Source organism: Chaetura pelagica, unplaced genomic scaffold (genome assembly GCF_000747805.2).
Source record: "Chaetura pelagica isolate M959 unplaced genomic scaffold, ChaPel_1.0 scaffold498, whole genome shotgun sequence".
Taxonomy (NCBI): Eukaryota; Metazoa; Chordata; class Aves; order Apodiformes; family Apodidae; genus Chaetura; species Chaetura pelagica.
In genome coordinates this window covers 304,912-328,653 of record NW_009954218.1, presented here as the reverse complement: position 1 = coordinate 328,653, position 23,742 = coordinate 304,912, and the positions used below count along the sequence as shown (strand labels likewise).

Below are 23,742 nucleotides of genomic sequence, written 5' to 3'. Positions count from 1 at the left end.
GGCCAAGCCCACACTCTGGTGGGACAAGGCACTCAGATCAGTCCTGATGTGAACCACAAATACCACAGGAACTACAAAAGATTAAGGGAACATGAAACAAAGGGTCTAAGCGGTATCTGTAGGAAATTAATAATTACAAATTAGAAATACTAAAGGCTTAATCTTGGATTTAAAGGGATATGATGGCATGAGATGAAGTGCAATCAAAATGTCAGTTTAAGTATTCAACCTCTCCATAGCAGAAACCACAGCTGTAATTTATACAGACTGTGAGCCCTTTGGAAGCAGCTTATCCTTTCATCATGTTTTGTTGACTACACAAAACAAACAAGATTCAGTCCAACCTACAGTTCCCAAGCTTTACCACAGTATGAATAATCATAACTCATTAAATTCAGCATAATTTACAGAGGGCTCAATAAAAAACTTGCAGTTAACACCAAAAGGTGGGAAGAAAAAGGACTGTGGCATGGTGCATGTATGCACGGGACTGAGAAAAGTAAGTTTTGAAATGGTCAGTTCTTGTCTTTAAGTGAACTGATGAATCCTGTCTCCACAGCCCAAAGAAGCTGTGGCTGCCCCATCCCTGGAAGTGTTGAAGGGCAGGCTGGATGGGGCTTGGAGTAATGCGGTCAAGTGGGAGGTGTCTCTGCCTGTGCAAGGGGGTTGGAACTGGATCATCTTTAAGGTCCCTTCCAGCCCTAGCTGTTTTACAATGATGATGACCTCTGGAAACCCTCTAGTAGACCTCCCTGGTCAAAGCAGGGACAACTAGAGAGCAGGTTATTCAGGCCTGTTCCAGCCAAATTTTGAGCAAGCCCAATGTCCACTCTCTTTGGGCAACCTGCTGAATCGTCCTTAGTGTAGAAGAGGAGTATAAAGCACTAATTCCCCTTGGAGACACACTCCACCTCGCTGTTATTAAAAAGCTGAGCTACAGCCTTATGGAAAGGTCCCAGCACTAGTGGGACAGCAGCACTGCAGAACGTTTCTCGAGGCTTTTGTCCGAATTTGCTGAGCTAACTGACACCTCAGAGGATCAAGAAAAAAAAATTCTCAGCAGGCCAACACCACTTTCAGAAACTCTCAAACACTTCTCGTGATAAAGCCCACTACAGATCTGCAAGACAATAAATAAAACATTTTCCAGAGCACAGTCCAACTATCAACACCCTTCTGTGAACAACTGAGGCAGTTCTCAAAGGCAAAATACACAATATCTTCCACAGCTCAGGAAACAAACAGAATGTTGCAATTAATCATCTCCCTGAACTTAGAAGGACTCAAGAATAAAGAGCACTGCAAAGCTCAAGATGCAGGAAGAAATACCACAAAATCTCTTGGTCTAAAATGTTTCCTTATTTTACCTCCCTGCTGGAACCAATGGTTCAGAGCTTTAATTAACTTGCCCAATTATATCTGCAATCAGATATATGGATTAGAGAATGGGGATCTGTTGAGACAGGCAACTAACTACCAATACCCATCTGGAATCTGCTACTTCCCATCATCAGCAACAGCCACCGCAGCGTGTGTACCTTGACCCAATTCACTTCCAGATAAATATTACAACTACATCTTTCATCATCTTTTAATTCAACGATTTATTTACAGAACACTGCAGGACACGGAGTGCACTGATGGCTTCAATCACACATGAAGATATGACTGCCCAGCTTTGAGAGGACAGTTGCCCAGAAGGACACGGGTACAGCCTTAAATGCATTTGTTTTTTTTCTTCCTAACCTACCTGAATCTTTGCGCCTGGTGATGCACTGGCCCTCCAAACCGTCGAGCTGGTGAATGACACAGCTGCGACAACAGTGCCACATTTTTGTTCTGGTTAGGGTTGGCTGCAAACTTCACTGTAATGGGCTCGGAGGAACCTGGGGGTTTGTGACCATTGAAATTTGTAATTGCCTCTTCTGCTTCTGACCTTTTGTCAAACCGGATAAATGCGACCCCTCTGGATAAACCTTGTAACCAAACCAATAAAAAAAACAAAAACAAAACAAAAATAAAAGAAATGGAAGTTCAGAATAAACTCAAAATAACTAATAAGCAAAAACCAAAAGTTCAATATTTCTATGGTCACAGCTTTCAAGTTGGCTACACTTACTAATGTTTCTTCAGCAGCTATAGGAGAAAGTACAACATTAGGAAACAAATAGCAAATAAACACTTTCATTTCAGCTTTAACAACTACAGTGACTAAAACAATTTAAAAACCCAAACAATGTGGTAGAATTCCATGAAATTCATCACCAACTGACATTTCCGTTAAAAAAAACCCCTCCCAACATTTAAAACAAATTCCACAATAAATAAAAAAGATAATTAATTCCACCCTTCGCTTTGATTATTTTATCACTAAAAAGCATCACAAAATTAACACTGATTTTTCCAAGTACTTTTCATTTTCCACACTGAAAACACTCTGGTTCATAGATGAAGGCATGAAGGTCTGACTTAAATATTAAAGTAGTTGAACCTTCTGTAATGAAGAGATCATAATTTCATCTACATCATAAATAACAATTCTTGTTTACTGCATGTTGTTTTTTTGAGATCTTGCTGGTTACTTCCCAGACAGAGGCTGCACAAGATGGGCCCATCAAATTAGAGCTGACAGCACTATCTGCTCCAGAGTCTTCCCGTGGTGGGAGGGAGCACATGCCCACCCCAGAGAGGAGCAGCAAAGTAGGATGGCCCAGGAGCCAGCAAGAACAACCCCAGAGCCCAACACCCTGTTACTGCTTCTCCACTACTACACTGTTCATCTTAGTGCTTCTCACTTCATCTAGTGTTCATTTAAATATATAAATACAGTAAAAAGCATATTTCAAAAAAGATTAATTCTCAAAAGGCAGAACAACCTGTGCTAAGAAGGTACACAAATTAAAATTTGCCCTACTTGGGACTAGAGAGACATGAAAGGCAGGTTTTAAAGCCAAGGTTTGGCTGCATTCTTGAAGTGAAAAGAAACAGGCTATGCAGGCACTAAACTTTCTGATGTCAATGGAGCACAATTCTTCAAGCAACATGTGATGAAGGTTATTTGAAAGCACGTGGTATATTCTGAGCTGATACTGAACTGGGCAGCATCATGCCTTGGCACACTTAATGAAAACTAGATTATTCCTGGAGAGATTTTAATTGTGTAACTTCTGTCATCCCACTTCATGGCTCTGCTGAAGACAGATGTTGGCCATTTAGACTCCACTGGCAGACAGGAAAGGATGACTGTTCTGGACACTTGTATCAGTAACTTTTCTGTGCTCCAGAAGTCTCTCATTCTTGCTTCTACTTACAGTAGTCAGCTAGAGAACTGGCTCTAGAGACCGAACCACAGAGATATCAAAGTTGGACAAAATTAATCCTTCTCTCTAGGATAGGATCTCACTCTCTCAACACTGGAGTGTCTGCAGTGTCAGCACCCTGAACTTGATGAGTCCTCTCAGATTTCTTTCATGCACAATCACATTTACAGTGTGGTCTGACCAAATTGTTTCTTACTTACACTTAAAAGAAGCTGCCCACTTGAGGAGCTACCTCTGGTGGAGATACTCAATATTGTAGACTTTAGCATTTAGTCACATTAGTCCAAACAAAAGCCATCGATGGCCTGCTCTAAATTACAGCAGATTCCTCACAGAGCATGAAAGCTGTTGTTTAACTACTGTTACATGCATAATACCATGCACAATATCATATTTAAATGTTAAATGTGGAATTGTTGGAATTAGGTTCTCTCTATTATAACACATGCATAACCAATGAAAAAAGTGTATTTGTAGAAGTTCTCCCCAAATTCATACATGACATACAGGCTGCAGGAAAAAACACAGAACACCTAATGTTACAGGATAAGCCAAACTCCTCAGTTAGACAGACTGACATAATTAGGTAAGAAACTAAAACTCTGAAAACACCTTGTAACACTGAGTCAGAGCTACATTATAAAGGAAATCCTTAACTCTGGTCTCCCCTGAGCTGAGTGCTTAACTAAGCAATTTCTCCCCTTTTTTTAAAATATAAACAAAATACATTCAGAAAATTCAAGAGGGTAGTACTGGGTGTATTATGTTCATTCTTCTGGTTAGCAGTAACGACAAAGGACTAAGACATCTCAAATGTTTTAAAACATGAGGAAATTGTGTGAATTCCAGGTTGATATGAAAGACAAAACACATGATTGCTTTGCTTTTTATAGCCTGGAATTTACCTGAGGCTCACAGTTTCACCTGTGTAAAGGTAAGGTCAGCACTTCAGATTACAAACACTGCCCTGCAGTAACATTAAATGTCACAGCAGGAGAGGCAAATCAGCAGCTCAGCCTGGTAAAACTGACAATAATAGCATAAAATATGCTAAGAGGTTTACACTGTAAGCCAGCAAAGGAGGCAGCGTTAAGTCATCCTGTGTTATAACAGCATCAACGGAAAAGGACACCCTACTCAAATTATTTCAGTGGTTGACACCAGATGTCATGGTTAGTTTGTGAAAGTCTAGTTGAGGAACTCCCAGTCAGTGAAAAATGTTAAAACATGCTGCTCACTACAGTTGTGTGAAGCTAGTGCAAGAGCTCACCTGTAGTTTGATCCACAAGCACACGCGAGTTAATGATGCGTCCAAATCGTGAGAACATATCTTCTACATCTTTCTGTGTCATTGACCTTGGCAGTCCACTGATATATAAATTAGCGTCCTTGATAACTTCAGAACTTGGACGAGCATAGGAAACCTTTAAAAAGAAAAGTAAAAAAGGTATGTCCAGGATTTAATAGAAAAGAGTGATTTGTCATGAGTCACTTTCATTTATACCCCACTAAGCAATGTAGGCATCTTTAATTTGAGTTCAAAACAGGAAAAGAGGGATAAGGCAGAGAGAAACTGCCACAACAAAAAGAAAAGTCACATCCCTATATAATTTAACTCATTTTGGACTAATCCAACATATAAAGAACATAGTGGCATTGCTATAGCAGTCAACTAATACCAATGCCAAAAACCTATTTGCTGTGTCCAAGAATCTCTTTCTGAAGTTCTGATTCAGGTACCACATCTGTCAGTAACCAGAGATCACACCAAGAACTTGTGCTGTCAGTACTTTTTTTTTTTAAGCCTCATAAAAATATTTTACCAGGTGGAGTGCAGTTTTCTATTTTAATTTCTGCTAATAGAGAAAGTTACAAATATCACCAAAGCAGGAGAGTTCTCCTACACACACGGTGCTGTTATTTCAGAAAAGAGGGCATGTTTATTAATATGATTTAAAACAGGGATCAAGTACCTGAGATATATGAGAGTTCAAACATCTGGCAACTATTTGGAATAATTCCATCTACTGCTGTAAAAGTGATGGGAATTAAAAAAAGGTAAGATTTGAATACACAGCTGTTACAAAAGCCAAGAGGATTTACAGTTCACTTTACTACTCCTCTCCCAGAGTCCACCTTTCTTCAAGATGGAGAGCACACAAGCCACCAAAATTAAGTTTATTAGAATGCCATTTTCACAGAAGACAGGAAAAAAGAAACCTAGACATCCTACCTTGATAGTTTTTGACTGAAGTCTGAGGCCATTCAGTGTGTTTATTGCTCTTTCAGCATCTTTTGCAGTAACATAGTTCACAAAGCCATAGCCTAAGCTGTGTCCTACATGGAAGAACATTTTTTAAATTAATTCTAACAAAGTTATCACTATGAGAAGTAAAGGAGACACAAATGAGGAAAAGTAAACTCAACATCAACATAATCCATAAAGAAAATACTCAAATAGGTCAGAGAAGTTTCTCAAGGCTGGAATACATCACAGAAGTAACTGAAAGTTCTTTCTTTTGCTACTTTGGACACCCCTCTGCTCTCAAGGACAGTGTGTATCAGGCAGCTACAAATGATCCATCAACAGTAAGAAATTCAAGATTAAAATACCAACTCTGAGCAGTCTTGTCAACTCCATGGGTGTGTAACAAAGGCAAGAATTATAACATATTTTGTAACACAAAAACCTTTGTAGATAAAGAGCTGAAACTGAGCAAGTGTCAATGGGTTAAATGCTGGGTAAGAAATCATCAGGCTACTCATTTCTGAGCAGCTATTCCAAACTTCATTCCTGGAGACAAGAGGAAAAAAGGAGTTTTCAATCCTTCACACATTCCTACAGCTCATGAACAGCAAGTCTTCCAAACACAGGACGAAAGTAAAGAGTGAAAAATTGCCTTTAATGCAGACAATCCCTGTAGTATCACTTTATGTACGTTTACTCTTCACTCTTACAAAAAAGAATTTTATAATATTATAAATTTTTAAAACATTTAAGGCAAAGGATGTGTCTTTGGGTATGTTCTTGTTCTGCTTCCATCTCCAACTTCCGTAAGTGCTACCATCCATTATAACACTACATACTAAGATGATTTTGGGTTGCAACTTCCCAACAATTAGAGTTATCACTGTAGACCTAAAAATAACTAACATACTTCCAAGGCTGTCTCAGTGCAAGAAAGCAACTCCCATTCTACACAGACACACCTTTCTCAGACAACTTCTCCTTGTCTCAGCCAGATCAATGGAATTTGCTAAAGAAAACCGTAAGCAGGCACAGAAGAATGTGCTAGTTTACTTTAACAATATATTGTTTTAAAGTTAATATTAGGCTCCATTGTTAGGCTTGAGAACACTAGAAGACACAGTTAATCATTATAGTAGAGGATTCTCTTCTGAAACATAGTCCTTTTTTAGTCATACAGTGTGGCTCCACAATAGTCTTAGCAGGCAAAGAAGTTTTTTTCACACTTTCCAGATGTTTCAGACCACCAAATATATCACCCCCCCAAAAACAAACCAAAGCACCAAACAAACAAACAAAAAAAAGCAAGAGTCAAATGGTGATCACCTTAGCACAAAATGTTAAAGAAACTGAAGCAAAGTGCTGTAACAGACACTGCAGATTGACTCCATCTACTGAAGGAACCCAGTCCTGGAGTTTCAAAGGCTCCCAGGACAGAGGAAGCTCCAGCCAACCCTCAGTGTTATTCCTAACAGCATCCATGACAGATTGACTGCAGAACAAATCCAACAGCACAACTCCCTGGCATGTCCTCTGCCTTTGTCTGCTTTGTGACTCCTAATAGACCAGTAACTCATCTAAACCCAAATAATGTCACTGCCTGTTTCCTAATACACTCCTCATATAAACAGTTCCAGTTAATTTTTACTGCCTGCTAAAGCTCTTGAAACAGCCAGATCTGTGTTCAACCCTCGTACAGGAACAATATCCTGTTCTCTAACAGACCCAGTGTTAAAACATCTCCACTAGCACAGATCATCCACTAGCATGATGACAGATGCTTCTGCACAACTGGAAAGGCAAATCATTCTTTGATGGCCAAACAGGACTTAACCTCTGCACAGGACACAAATAAATGCAATAAAAGCAGGATCTTAGACACCAGCTTCTGCACCTTTATCCTTTAAAGACCTACAGTTAACACTGCTCAGGATGTTGCAGACTTACCTTACATGCACCTACAGTGTGGTTTTTGTAGATTTCTTTTTAACATTCATTTTCTACTTTATTCGTTAGAGATGGTTAATCATTTAGATCAAATCTGGTTAGCCCACAATCACTTACCTACTGAGATTCCTTTCCTCTGACTAAGAAAACAAATAATTTAAAAATTAGAAAAATGTTTAGCACCTGAACCCTGGCTTATTTCTCCAGTAGCTGACCAAGAAAAAGGTTCAAGAGGGAACAAATATCACCTAGACAGTAGGCAACTACTTTTTCCTTCTTAAGAGGATGGGAAGAGCCCAACAGCTCTCACAGGTCCAGCATGCCAGCACCTGCTCTGAAAGCTGCTTTATAGATATTTTCAGTCAGTCCCAAAAGACACATAAATGTGAACATTCTGGCAAACTACTAACAGAACCAGCTCCTAATCAAGTTTATAGAAATGGGCCCTTGAAGATCAGGGCAACAGACTTCAAGACTAATCCCTCTGAGTCTGAACCACTGAGCACTGGCAGTCAGGGCTGTCACTCCCCAGGTGGATGGAAGGAAGTGACCAGATTGTCCTGGCAGGGGAAGAGGAGCAGGATTCCACACCATATACATTTATTAAGCTATCTTTAGTACTTTGTGTCATGGAGATCAGAGGCTTAGCCTATGACTAGTGCAAGTGAGTTTCTTTCCCTGCTTTCCAGCAACAAGTTCCCAGGGAACCCAGCAGGCAGGCAGCCTGTGCTTACCAGCAGCCCTCCTGCAAAGCATCACACATGCTACACATCTGTGCACTCTTTGAGATCAGTGACAAGGAAGATGAAGCTACTTAGTTTTGATTTTATCCTGTATGTAACAGTGCTCATAGGCATACAGGACCTAAAGGGACCACAGTCCCTGTAATCACAAACAGTACATGCTCCCTTTCCCTAAAACATCAGCAGCTTCACATCAAAAGCAGTTAGATTATCATCCCAGGCACTGACTGAAAGCAAGTTCTACAACCCCCCCCTCCAACACTCTCCTTTTCCCAGTGCAGGACTTCATACTTCACATCCACTTGGTTCTTGTGCAAATACTGTCCTTGAGCTTACACATCCTTCCAAGTGTCTGTACCCAAAGTCCACACAAGCAGTGACAATATTCCCTAGGCCTTCTTCACTGTTTTTGTCTTGAGTGAAATTCCTTCTCCACTTCTACTTTTATACAGGCTGCTCAATGACTGCTCCTTATCAAAAAGAGTTTGAAATCCCCAAGAAGAGAGAGCAGGGACATAACAGGTCTAACAGAAACAAACCCAGAATAAAAAAAGAAGGGTCTGAAAAGTGGCAGGATTACAACAGCTGCCACGTTCTCTCATATTTGCTGTAGGCATTTGTGTAGTTCATACTAAGACCCAGAAATTACAGTTCTTTTACCTATTACTAGATAAGAAAATATGAATTACCTATCTTTCTCTAAGAAAAACTAGAATATAGATCTTCCCTCTTACATTATACTCATACCCTTTAAATTGTATCAGTGTAACATGACTTTACACTCCTTAAGTGCTAAAAAGAAAAACCCAAACAACAAACCCCAACCCACACAAAATTGACAACATATATTCACTTATCTTGTTCTAAATACTTAAACTATCAGCCTCAGTCATTTCCTGCTGTTCAGTTACTAATTTTAATCTCCAAACAGACTAGGATATCTAACTCACAACAGTTCTGTCAGAGGCATGTTCCACTGTACCCCTGATAGATCACTCTCCAGGAATGCTTTCTACTTCACCATTTTACTCCTTATTCCCTCCTCTTAACCAGCACAAACTACCTTCTTCCTTTAAGGACATTGTCATAAAACATACAAGGAATCAGCATTTACACAGCATTATGGTTTATGTCAAGTGTTTATCCCCAGCAACGGGACAAGTTATTTGCTTGATCATGATCTTAAGAGCCTGTTAGGAACCTATTACGCAAAATAAGGCAGCACTGTAACAGTTCAAGCTATATTTGGATAGTAATAAGAAACACTTTTAAATAAAAGCTTACATATACATAATGCAAAGCTAATCAAGAGATTTTAAAAAAAGGAAACAAGTAGGTCCTTATCTGGATAAATAATTAACAAAATAGGTTTTAAGCAAACTACTATACTTCAGCAGAAACAATCTAGTTTTGTTCCCATTATAAAAAGCCCTTTCATGAAGAGAGCACTCGTTTTCTTTCTGTGCATCACTTGGTTTTCTGTCCATGTCCTTGCTTCCTGTCCCAGCTCCCTGAGACTCACTGCTTCAGTTCTGAGCTCCTTTCTTATTCCCCTCCTCTCCCAACTGACAACTCTGCTTCCACCTCTGAGTCCAACATGAGACCAGAGCTCATACTTACTTCCCACTTCCCGCAGAAGCAGCTAACACAGATTCTCCTCATTCTATCCTGCAAGAAAACCTAAATTTAAACCTCGCTCCTGTTATGTCACAGCACCTCAGTACTAAGGCATTTTAGTTTAGTTTTCTTTTCTGAACAGTGTTTTGAGATTAAATTTAAACAGTCCAAGTAACTAACACAGGAGGATGGAGCAGATCTCATCAAACATCACTGGATGTAGCATCTTGGAAAGTGAATTGGGTTTGGCTGTTTTTTTTCTTTGGCTTTACAAAATGTGCTGAGAGTGATAACCAGAGAGCTTAAATATTTATGAATGCATGAAGAAATACCACGTGCAAATACCAGCTCTCAATGTGCTGAAAAAGCAGAATTCAATGCAGTGACTATAGTTTCAGAGGATGAGGACAGATTAAAAGTGCTCAGATGTGCCTTGTGTGGGCTCTGTGGTACAGTCACACCACATGTACACACATCGTACATCATCCTTGAAAGAAATGCATCCCACTTCCCAAAGCAAGGGTTATGCCAATGGAGAAGTGCAGCAAGGAGGGATGGGCAAAGCAAATCAAGAGGTTATATGCTAACCCCGAGTCCAACAATACACAGACAGCATCTTTTGTTTCCTAACATCCTAACACCCAGGAAGCCAAGCAGATGTGTCAGCAGAGCAGCCTGGCTAAGCAGGGAACCATGGCAGAGCTTCAGGGCAAACAGGCAGAAGATGGAAGACAGCCTAGAAAAGGCGGAATTTTGAAACACTGTCCACTCAGCCCCAGGAAAGCCAGAGCTCAACTGCAGCTGAGACTTGAAAAGAATGCAAACAAACAAAAAATATTATAAAGGGTCTGAGGAGCACAAGGCTGAAAAGAGAACGTGGGACAGCAGCTGACAAGGATGTGTGATTTGGTGAGAGAAGGAGATGCCTTACTGCCTCACTCTTCACCAAAAAAGTCCAAGCGGCCCCTGCACTAAGGGAAAGGTTCACAGACAGGTGGGTGAAGATCAAGTCAGGGACTGATTGGTTCAGACAACCTGACCCATACAAGTCCATGAGACAAAATCAGCTCTAAGGGTGCTGAGACACCAAGCTCACATCCTGGCCAAGACTGATGACATGTCTGATTGGAAACTGGAAGAGGTCCCAACAACTACAAGATGACAAATGCCACATCCATCTTCAAAAACAGACTGAAATAAACAAAAAACCTTACAGCACAGGTATGCCTGCAACATGGGGAGTTTCGCAGGACCTGTCCTGGGACCTGCTGTTTAACTTCTTATCCATGACCTGGAGGGGGTGATGGAAGCTTGCTGTCACTAGATTGGGATGAGCCTGTCAATACACTGGAGGGCAGGGATGCCACCCAGAGGGACCTAAACATGCTGGGAAAATAGGCCAACAGGCAGCAAGGACAAACACAAAGTCCTGATCAAGGAAGAAATCCTGGCAAAAACCCAGATTAGACGAGAGCAGCTCTGTGGAAAAGGACCTGGGAATCATGGTGCCAGGAGTGCACTGTGACACAAGGTTAATGACATCCTGCGTTGCAATAACAGAAGTACAGCCAGGAGATGGTAGGAAAAGATCAACCCCCTTTATTCAACACTCACTAGGCCCCATTGAGAACACTGCATCCAACTGTCAATGTCCTCAGTACCAGAAAGACATTGATAAACTGGAACAAGCTCAGCAAAGGGCCACCTAGATCCTCGGGGGACTGGAGCACATGGAGGTTTACAAGATGCAAGTCCTGAGTAACTTTGATCTCACAGCTGACTGCTCTGCACAGCAAGCTGGACTAGTGCTCCTTAGAACTGCACATCCTATGATCCCAAATAACAGAACAAGGAATTCAACACTACATTTATCTCAGGTTCTTCCAGTTCCACAGAACAAGGTCCTTCTGTATGAAGACAGCCTACACTCACACTTCATCTAAGTAGGGATGTAACACAAGTAAATATTAAAGGTTTACGAATGGTGAAGAATCACACATTTCTTCTTCGAGAGATTATTTTCTCCCATTCATGAAACCATTCCTGAATTCTGAGTTTCTTTCTAGTGTAGTCCTTAAAGCAGCACCTGGAATTGCCAAAACTGTTATGTGGCTGGCAACACAGACTGTCAATTTTAGTGGACTAGTTATTCTAGAAATGTGTGACGTCAGCACCTGCTCTCATTGTTTATGTTTAATTAGAATAACAGAATCACAGAATTGTCAGGTTTGGAAAAGACCTCACTTCTGTAGGTTTTCCAGTAGTTTTCTTGTCATTTTTTTTTGCCTTCTGGGCTCAGGAGAAGATGCTGGTTTCTAGCTTCTCCTTACATACTTCAGCCCAAGTCTGTCCCACATCATAACTGTAACCACTTTTTTACTTTAATATTCTAAATGCCAACTTCAGAACATGACACATCCTATATACACTGTTTGGTTCAACTTTGGAGACAACCAGTTGCTATTCACCACTTCCCTGCCAGTTTTTGTTTTCATACTACAAGGTGTCCTTAGAAAAAAGGGAAAAGAAAGCAGCTTCTTTAAGGATTTTTGTCAAAACATTTTTGGATGTGAACATCTCAAGTATTTAATCACTGGTCTTCAAAACTAACAGTAGATGGGCATGATTTTTCATACAAGTCTATGCTGATCAAACCCTATGATCACAATATAGAATCAAAGAGGATGGAAAAGACCTTCAAGATCATTGAGCCCACCTGTAATCCACAACCACTAAATTCTATCCTAAAGTGCCACATCTAAATGCTTCTTGAACACCTCCAGGGTTGGTGACTGCACCACCTTCCTGGGAAGCCCGTTCCAAGGTCTCACCACTCTTCCAGTAAAGAAAGTACAGAATCACAAGATCATAGAAGTGATTCTATTTATTACTAGTCCATCACAGAGCTCACAGCATATTTCTGAAAACACAGGGAACATCCCCTACGAGCAGTCCTTCACTAAAGACAGATGATGTATCTCAGATACTCTGAAAACACATGAATCTGAAGCTAAAATCCATAGCCTGAACCAAAATGGTTCTCATGATCCAGTCCCCAAGCAGCCAGTCCTCCATTCTTCAGCCACATCCTTACACCTGGCTTCATTCATGATACTGAGAAGTTGACATACCTCTCTGAAACACACCCATGCCTCCCCACATGGTGATCACAGGAAGTACCAAAAAGCTAAAAAACACCCTGCTTGACACAGGACTAAGTGAAGTAGTTTTAGAACGGGTGCTGAAGTAGCATGCTAAAATATAATTTTCACTTTGTCTCAAAAAATATTTCAGTGTTTATAGAGATTTTATAAAATGGAAGCAAGTTCCGTTTTGTTTTGATTTTTTTTAGTAACTTCTTGAAGCTATAATTAATTATTTTGAGTAGCTTTTTACAGTTCTGCTTTATCTCCCAGTTCAATCATAAATGCTGTCCAAAACTGCCACAAGTCATGCTAACACAGAACCATGGAATCATCATGGAAGGGACCTCTAGAGATCATCTAGTCCCACTCTCTTGCTAAAGCTGGATCTCCTTGAGCACATCACACAGGACTGCATCCAGGTGGATTTGCAATGTCTCCAGGGAAGGGGACTCCACAACCCCCCTGGGCAGCCTGTCCCAGGGCTCTGTCACCCTCACAATGAAGAAGTTTTTCCTCATATTTAAATGGAACTTCCCATGTTCCCGCTTGTGCCTGTTGTCCCTTGTCCTGTCACTGGGAACTACTGAGCAGAGTCCGGCTCCATCCTCCTGCACCCAACCTTGGGTACTTGTAGGCATTGATAAGGTTTTCCCTTCTCCAGGCTGCATAGTCCCAGCTCTCTCAGCCTTTCCTCATCAGGGAGATGATCCAATCCCCCAGTCATCTTTGTTGCCCTCCCCTGGACTCTCTCCAGCAATTCCCTGTCTCTCTTGAACTGGAGAGCCCAGAACTGGTCCCAGTTCTCCAGACGTGGCCTCACCAGGGCAGAGCAGAGGGGAAGAATTACTTCTCTCAACCTACTGGCCACACTCCTCCTCATGCACCCCAAGATTCCATTTGCCCTCTTGGCCATAAGGGCACATTGCTGGCTCATGGGTAAGGTACTATCTACCAGGACTCCCAGATCCTTCTCCTCAGAACTGCTTTCCAGCAGATCCACCCCTAACCTCTATTGGTGCTTGGGGTTCTTCCTCCCCAGGTGCAGGACCCTACACCTGCAAGACAGAGCACTGCAGAAATCCCATATAATCGTGCCTGTGTCTCAGGTTGGTGGCAAAGCTCCTCCCAGCTGGACAGCCCAGCCTTGTGTCTAACACCTGGGAAACACAGCACTGCTGCAAGGCTGGATTAGTTGGATCAACACTACACCAGGAATCACTGCACCCTGCTCCACTTGCACTTTAAACACACCCTCTCTAGGGTACAAAACCAGAAGCTTTGGTTCGTATTTAAGCATTTCTATGATACCTGTCCTCTGAACACCTCTATGGTCAGTGCCAACACATCAGCTCCTCACTTTTCTGCCAGTCACTGAATTCAGCTTTATTAAAGCTTCCAAGGTCAAGACACAAATTGCTATCAGAGCCAGCTCCTGCTTCTGCTTCAGACTTCAAACCAGCCTGGCTCACTGGAAAGACCTTTGCAACAGAAGGGAGCTAGAAAGGAAACAATATAGAGTTTTACTGATAACTTTGAAACACAGGATGGGTCCCCACTGCTTCACTTGGCTTTATAAAGCAGGACAAAATCCACTTTTTGTTCCAAGGCCAAATGATAAATAGTTGCATTTATGGAGGTTTATAGGTAAAATTGCATTTCACAAGTTTGGAAAGCTTGACCTTCAAACAACTCAGAAAAGCAATATGAATTACAAATAAAGTAGCCTCTCCTTCACTTGCAAAATAAATAACATTTGTCTTGAAACAAAGATGACTACAAGCAATTCAAACAGACACTTCTTCAGAAAAAAGCCAAAAGCTACAAAGCTAACTTGACATAAATCTATTCTTTACCCCAGCTCAAAGAGACAGCTCCCAGGGATCTCACCATGGCCACAATATTTTAAAAATTCAACTATATGCAGTAAGAGTGACAGCTTTAAATCCTGAAAACAAAACGTTTGATGTATTTACTGATTTATTTTGTTTCCAACCTTAATGATTGTACGATTTAATTACATCTTCCATGTAGTTATTATTTCTATATGTTCTTTCTATTTTTTCCTCTCTCTCATTTCCAGAACGTTTTTCTATTGAGATTTCACACAAGTTGCTCCAGGGTTCTTTTTCCAGATGAACTGTCAGCATCCTAGATGCTGTGAAGTGAAAAGGATTTGTCAAGTGAACACAGAAAATACCAGGCTCAAAATTGTGCACAAATACCACACAGACTGATTTCTTGAGGAAGATTTTGGGAGGAAAATGCCTTGCTCACCTATTGTAAGGTCTCATTTATTTAAATGGCAGGACAGATTTTATTAAATCAGTGGTTGGAACAGAAAAAACCTGACTATTCAAGATGCTGAGGGCTGAAAAATCCACACCCCTATCTCCTTAGGAAGACACTCCAGCTTTCAAATAATGACTTTTTCCAGCTGCAAACATTACAGTGTAAAACCTCACCAAGCATTCAGAGACAACACAATAATAGGGTAAGTTGAACTACACTGTTATTCTGCAGAAACAGGCTGTTTCTCTGTTGGAAGAGAAGGAAAGAATTCTAGAATGACCTTTTTACTGGGAATTATCATTCCACACGATGGGAAATACTTGAGCACAATTGAAGATTTTGCTATATGGCTCAACGACGGAAAAAAAAGGCAAATGAAGATGTCAGCTTTTGTAAAGCTGAGTACTTCATGCAATGGCTTGTACAACTGCCTTGGCCTTTTGGATTTTGTGCCTATGTATCAGAAGCTTGAATATTAAATACATTACTTAATCCTCTCAGTGTTTCCAGGTAGAGCAAAAAATCCTAAAGTACTAGAAATTCATCCTCCATTATGGTAGCCCTTCCTTAAAGCTTCAGAGAACACTGTCAAGGCCCCTCCAAATGGCAGCACAACCACCTGGTGCACCATCCACTCCTCCCAGCTTGGTATCAGCTGCAAACATGGTACAACCTGTCTCATAATACAGGTCATTAATGAAAATTTTAATCAGAATTGGCCCTGATATCAAACCTTTGGGTTCTTCGCTAGTGACTGACCTTCAGCTGGACTTTGTGCTGCTGATCACCAACCTCAGAGACTGGTGTTCAATCCAATCATGGGTCCCTCACTTGGTGACACAGGTACTACAGCAGCACATATCTCCTGCAGTGGTAAGAACATCTCTCTGCTCAGCCAGAGTGAGAGGCCTCAGGCACTTCCTGCAGCCCAAGACCTAAATCCTCTTTTTCAGCAACACAGCTTGGTTTTGGATAAGGCCTCTGATGTTGCAGGGATAGCTGCTAAAATGACTGCTGGAGTCTGTGTAGCATGTCCCCACCATTCCCAACAGCATATGGGCAGATCACAACACGGTCCCTGCTCCCCCTGCCTGCAGTGCCCTGGGAATGATGCTCTATTCTAGACCAGAGTTACAGGCCGAAGCAACAGCTGAAAAGGTGCTGGACTCTCCCTAACCAGCTGGAATAAAAGCTCCAACCCCCACTTTTACTTTTGACCAGGTAAACCTGAAAAAAGTTCAGAGTTCCTTACTAGAAGTCAGGGTCTTCTACAGCCATCCTCTGCTGGCAGCAGCAAGCACTCCAGCTCCACAAAGGCTTTCCAGAAGTCTGTTGACAACCCCAGAAGTTCCCAGAACATTTAGAAGCAGAGCCCAAGAACTACTGCACCAGCTGCTGCTTCTGCTACCTGTGCTCTGAACCCAAACTGCCTTTATATTAAGAGTATTCCCATACCCTTGCTAGAACTCAGTTGGTATCTGAGATAGTTTACATTGCCAGCCTTGTAACAAAGGAAATTAAGTGAAGCTGGAAAAGCTACAAGGGTGTTAACATTCTCAGCATTTGGCCAATTTGTCTGCAAACCATTTGCACTCTTCATTAAGCTAACCATTGTTGCTAGGCACTCTTGAATGCACATTAAGAAATTGCATACCTCCAAATGTGATTAAAGAGCTAGAATAAAAATCCCTGGGTAACAATGCATTACAACAACACAATTAACAGCACAACTGCATAAGCAACATCACAGTTGTTTTCCATGCAAAAAGAAACTATTTCAGCCAAAGAGTAAACCTAAGTACTTTCCACAAAGCAGGACTTTGTTCACAAAGCACTTTGTTCCACAAAGCAGGAACACTTCAGAACTCTGTTTCTAGACCCAGAGTCCACAGCACTGGGTGAATGAACACAGAGTCCCCCTGTCACCCGAGCCAGGGAGCATCTGAGAAAGGTGCAGAAAAGTCTTCCCTCTCTTTTTGCCCAAAATGCACAGCCCTTCTGTTCCTCTTCAGCTAAATCATTTCTTTGAGAGAGTCTTCCAGAGAAGCCAATATGACAAGGAAAAGACAGGGGAAATGCAAAGATGCTTATTGATTCCTGAGGAATTCCAGCTACACTGAAGTGATTTTCTTTTTGGTGCCATAAGCACCATGCCACATGCACACAGTGCTGGTGAGCTGAGGTGTAACCACAGGAGATTCTGAGATGAGCCTCAGATTTCTGCATACATTCTTAACAAGACTCCCCAAAGCTGCTGCACATCATTCAGCAAAATTGGAGCAATGCCTTTGCCCTTGACAGCTGCCAATCAAGTTCTAAGTCAGCAAGTTCCATCAGAGCTCAAACTGACATAAGCAACTGCAGCCAGGTGGGGGAAGCCTGCCCTCCATGTCTTCAGGGATGTCTGTATCTTTGGTAGTTGACAGATACAGACAGAGCCTTTGCCACAGTCTGAAGGATCATATCCTGGATTTCCTAGACTAGAAAAGTCATGAGTATTTTGCTATGAGTATCTCAAGGATTCCTTATTCCCTGTTCAAGCAACAGAGGTGTGAGGGAAGGATAAAGAACCTTCAGGAAGTTGGATGCCTTCCCTAAAAAAAATAAATAAATAAATAAATTAAAAAATCAACTGCCAGCAAATGCTTTTACAAAGAGGTGCACACAGGAAACTCACCACCAGGTACTCAGAGCAGGGCTAAGGGTGTTATGAGAAATAAACAAATCCCACAGCAGTCCGAGACCCTAAACACATGGGAAAAGTTTAACCCAACCTTTTCAGAGCCTTAGGACAGCTGGGTTGAAAAGAGTAACACTTCAGCAGGGTTAGGAGGAGACAGAGAAACTAAATACAACTTAGACTCACGACAGACTAACTTTCAGCTTCAGTATTCTGTCCAGAACTAAAAGCCTGTGGACACCAGGACAAACAGCAGACTGAAGACCACGTTCTCTCAGAAAATGTACAGCTAGTGATTAAAAGCAACCACACTGTGCACAGACATCCTGACATGAGTTATCCATATCCGTGCTGCAAGAAATTCAGCAAGACTAGAGCAACACAAAGGTCTGGATTTCTGCACTAACAGACACTGAAGGAGGAGAAATGCTTTTCAAATGCCACTTGTAAAAGGAGTCCAGCACAGCAGACTGGAAATCCAGACCCCAGAATCTGCTGGTTCCAGCAAAGTCAAGCACCCTCAACACAAAATATGGTCCAGGACATATTTCTTCTGTTGAATCACCTGTGGTAGGGACAGGGGCTCCAAGACAGACACTTAACATTATGCACATTCCTGTGTAGGAAATCAGCACAGAGCACAAGACATCACTGTGTCTGAAGCCAGCACTGGAGGGCTACAGCCTCATCAGTGCAGACTGATCAGACACACCCCAGGACTTTCCCTTACTCTCAGCCTCCAGATCCAGAGCCACTGAAGAGAGAACCTCACCAGCTGAACTGGCTCAATGGCTACTCACAAGCCTCAACAATTAACCACTAAAGGCCAGGAGATGCAGAAGTGAAAAGGGTCATCTCAGGCTTGACTCTGTGCCCTACTATACTGGGAAGCAACCTGCTAGTGCTAGCCTTAAGATCTGACAGAAAGAACAATATCCAGTTCTGTAGCTCTCTTATGAAAACCTTGGGTCTCCAAGACATTCTCACCATAAATACAAGCACAGTGAGCAGCAGAGCAACAATCCAATACTTTGCCCACTGACCCCAAGTACTGTTTCACTCATCACAACTTCAGCAAAGCCTTGTCTGGAAGTGCTTAGGAATGGAATCCACAAATTGGAGAATGAACAGCCCAGTACCCATCTTTCCACTGTGAGCAGGAAGAGCTGGAGGAGCACTGCACCCTGTCTCACGTTCATCTGCTGTGCACAAGCTTCTCTTTACAGGTACTTCAAAAAACAGAAGTTGTCACATCTCAAACAACAAAATAAATGCAGAGTCACTTTTACCACCTGCTATAACCCATGTGCACACAAAGCAGAAAACTCATAGCAAGGAATATCCACTGACTCTGTGGTCTGCTGCTACTTTCAACATCCCAGATCAACAATCAATAACAAAATCAAGAATAAGTAGTCTAGTAGTTTCAAAGTTTCTCTAAATGTTGTAAATGCCATCTAATATATGGAACATAAGATTGTTCAGCATCATGCTGTATTTGGAACAAAACGCAACAACATACTTTCATGATAATTACTTCACTAAAAAAAACCAAAACATTGGCTTCATATCAACTCTTGAATCAAAGTCATTCTCCAGAAAGCTAAGACTAGTTCAGTAAGTAATTAAAAACTGCATTCCAGGCAGAAGACATTTTCTGCCCTACATGCTTCATTGATAATTAGTTGAGAAAAATACATGTATCAGGCATCTTTTAATGAAAAATAAGATACATGTATCAGGCATCTTTTAATGAAAAATTATCAAACAAACATTATCAAACAAACACTGATTTTTAAATCTGCAAATACAGTCAATAAAGGCAACTCCAAAGACAAAATGCTTTGATTTTATCACAATATCATGGGGGCACCAAAGCTGTGATTTCATTGAAAAGAACTGAACTGACCTAAAAAGACAAATTCCTACAAAAGGAGCCATTACCTCCCCTCCTGTCCAGGCAACTCAACCTCACTACATCTTATATGCCAATATTCTGACTTCTCTGACCTCACAGAAACCAAGGTCAAGGAGCTAAACAGGTTTTTCTGCAGCTCTTGTTTCCTGCTAGTCTGCCACAGGGTCAGAAGAATGCAAGTGGTGGTGGCACAAGGAAAGCAGAACTCTGCCACAAGACTATTCCAGGGCAGCAAGCCATCAGCTCTGCTGAGAGCAGAGTTTTACAGATCTTAATGCAAATGCGAAGGGGCAGAAAGCAAAGCAAAAGGAAGAACAAGTGTGGTACCTCTAGAAGGTTCCTGAAGAAACCAATTCTTAGTTACTGATATTCCCAAACTACTGAGAATTGCTCTTAACACTGTTGCAAGTGAACGAAAAACTAGGTAGCAATAGAATTTAATGATCTGACCAGAAGAGCCATGCATAATTGAACACGTGGAATCACTTCAAAGAAAAGGGAAGATTTTGTCCACAGGCACCCAAAGAGTCAAGAAAGACTCAAAAGCAGTGGGACCAGCAGGCTGAGGGAGGGGATTCTCCCCTTCTACTCCGTGCTGGTGACACCCCCTCCTGCAGTGCTGTGTCCAGTTCTGCAGTCTCAGCATAAAGAGGACATGGAGTTGTTGGAGCAAGTCCAGAGGAGGCAGCTCTGCTCTGGAGACAGGCTGAGAGAGTTAGGGTTGTTCGGCCTGGAGAAGAGGCTCCAGGGAGACGTTATAGGGGCCTTTCAATACTGATAGGGGACCTGTAAGAAAGATGGGGACAAACTTTCTAGCTGGGCCTGTAGCAATAGGAGAAAGTGTCAAAGTTTTAAACTAAAATACAGGAGATTCCTGTAGCAACAGGAGAAAGTGTGAAGGTTTTAAACTAAAACAGGGGAGACTAACCCTAGATACACAAAATTTTTTACAAGTGTGGTGAAACGCTCGCCCAGGTTGCCTAGAGAGGCAGTAGATGCCTCATCTCTGGAAACATTCAAGACCAGATTGGACAGGGCTCTGAGCAACCTGATCTGGTTGAAGGTGTCCCTGCTCACTGCAGGGGGGTGGACTAGATGGCCTTTAAAGGTCGCTCCCAACCTGAACCATTCTGTGGGTCTGTGACTCTGTACAACACTAACAGGAGTTTTACTTCTGATTCTTCAGAGGGTTGTTAAAAAAAAACACACCTGAAGCACACCAGCATGTGAACTGGACTTCAAACAACTCAACACTGTCAAGTTCCAAGTTAAAGTTAACCAGACTTTACCAGAGTATTCAATGCTACAGGGAACAGTGTGAAACAAGACTCTCAAATGACAGATAGTGACACGTCTTGCTTCCCATTTAAAATATCCTTACCTCCCACATAGATGATTTTGTGCTTATTTGAAAGTCTAAGGTGTGGATCAGCTGTGGCATTTCATGAGGGGCTTGTGACTGTTAAACAAATTACCTTACTTCCTTGCAAAAAGCAGCTTCAAGAGCAAGCTACTGCCTCTGAACATCTCAAGCTGTAAGACAACACCTAGGCTGAACACTCAACTGCCAAAATACTCAAAGAATATTACACACACATTCAGTAAGCAGAGACTGAGACTGAAGGCAATCACATGGAACCTCATCTGAAAGAAATTAGGAAAACTAAAAGCATGGAAATCAGAGAAGCCATTCTGAAAACAATTTCTACATTTTTTTAATTATTCAGTTCTCATGTCTAGTCTCAAGCACATAAAATGAAGTACTAAAGTCAGTTAAGATAACACACAAAGAATTTTCATGTATTTCAACAGCTTTCACCCAGTTTTTACAGACAGTGAAATAGTTTCAGACCTGTTTTGTTATGGATTAGATAATGATCTAAGTCTGCATTGCTAGATTCTGAAATACAAGGTTAAGCATGTGCAGCAGAAAATTCCACAAGGCAACAGTCTGCAGGCTGAGAACAAACAAGCTAGCTTTTATATACAGAAACAAACACATTCTCCCACTAAATCCAAGACTGTGAATCCTGAACAAGAATGACCAGAATCTGTAACTGAAGATTTTGACCTTTGCAAGGATTAAAACATCTTCACAGAGCAGATAAAAATCTCCTGCAGCTAACTAGATATGACTTATGGAGCCAGTTAATCTACCAGCATTTGTTTGTTTTAAAGGAAATAAGGAAACATCAGATTTCACCAATTTGAACAACTCATTCCTGTAATTTTTTAAAAGCTACTACCAACAATCCTACTTTAAAAACTTACAAATTAAATTCCTGAAGAATGATAAGACCCACAACCATTTCAGACTCATGCCACACCTTTATTTCACTGATCAAAATCAGATCTAAGGGTTTGTTTGCATATTCAGAGCTCTGGTAGAATAAAAAATGCTCAGCCTGTAGGAATTACAAATAACTTGAGGACCAAATTCAAACTAGTTTTAGATATGGCTATTGTTCAAATTTAAGAATTGTACTCCTTGGAATACTTAACCATACACAAAATAGTAATTAATCTAATGACAGGACAAGGGGGTTATGGTTTCAAGTAGGGGAGGATAGATTTAGGATGGACATTAGGAAAAAGTTCTCTAATATGAGGGTGGCGGATCACTGGAACAGGTTGCCTAGAGAGGTGTTGGGGGCCCCATCCCTGGAGACACTCAAGGTCAGGCTTGATGGGGCTCTGAGCCATCTGATCTAGTTGGAGATGCCCCTGCTTATTGTAGGGAGGTTGGACTAGATGACCTATTGAGGTCCCTTCCAACCCAACACATTTTATGATTTAGCCCTAAGTATTCTACCTTCCTAATACTGAACACCCAGTCTTAGAATTACTCTAGTTATATGTCATTAGTTGCATTACACAGACAAATATTTAATATTTCTGCATGAAATTGCATCCAATTACACACTTACTTGAGCAGTCTAGCAAAAAGTCAAAAGTTCATTATATAATAATTATACCTGCAACTTTGTCCCGAATAAGTTTCGCAGATTCGACTTCGCCGATGCTGCTAAATAGACTCCGTAATTCATCTTGTGTCATGTTCTGAGGGAGGTAGTTCACAATTAAATTTGTTCTACCAATATCGTCCCTGCAATCTTCAGCCATGTGATCTTCATAACCATTAGACATTTTATATTATATCTGCAAAGAGAAAAATCCCAATTAAGTTCTGGATCTTTGTGTTTCAATAAGCCAAACTTTCTCTACCTGAAATAAGTTTGAAGGCTTATTTTCAAAACCTGAGAACAAGCAACTGTTTCAACTACACATTTTTTCCACTCACAAAACAAAACATTAGTTGTTGAAGTTTCCAGAACAATTCATTCTTTCAAACTAACAAGCAAGGCATTTTACAAAACTACATACCATTAAAGAGCTCTCGAGGGAGGAGGGGTTATGTTAGTAAAAAGCATCAAGCCAGATTTTGAACACATTCCTGTAAACACCAAAGCATTCACACCAGCAGAGTTAAAAATCAGGCTCCCCACATCCAAGCACTTGACTAGCCCAGAATCCAAACTGCCACCTCGGCTTTAATTGCAACCTTATGCCCAGAACTCTTAATAGACAGAAAAAGGAGCAGCAGCCAGATCTACTGTATTTTAGTCTGGGATTATTTATTTTCTAACTGTTTCTCCTTTACACATTGCTTATCCTGCATCTCCAGGCCCTGTTACTGTTAAATGGTTTCTTTTGGATGACTGCTTAATTGTTTAATTGCATAAATAAAACAGATGAATCCACACTGGAACACTAACTTTGGTACATACTGAGCATTTGATAGAATTTCTGGGTTGGCATCTTTTTAAAGAAACT

The 23,742-nt window shown here is 41.2% G+C and overlaps 1 protein-coding gene across 1 annotated transcript in view; it reads right to left on the bottom strand.

Moving 5' to 3' along the window:
* ELAVL1 (ELAV like RNA binding protein 1) overlaps window positions 1–23,069 on the bottom strand; it is a 28,741-nt gene extending 5,672 nt beyond the window's left edge. Inside the window, exons 1-4 of the mRNA XM_010003410.1 lie at window positions 22,884–23,069; window positions 5,554–5,657; window positions 4,591–4,744; window positions 1,751–1,976 (exon numbers count right to left, since the gene is read on the bottom strand). Coding sequence (XP_010001712.1) covers window positions 1,751–1,976; window positions 4,591–4,744; window positions 5,554–5,657; window positions 22,884–23,055 — 656 coding nt within the window. The 5' untranslated portion in view covers window positions 23,056–23,069. The remainder of the gene's footprint in view (window positions 1–1,750; window positions 1,977–4,590; window positions 4,745–5,553; window positions 5,658–22,883) is intronic.
* Between the last annotated feature and the right edge of the window lie 673 nt (window positions 23,070–23,742).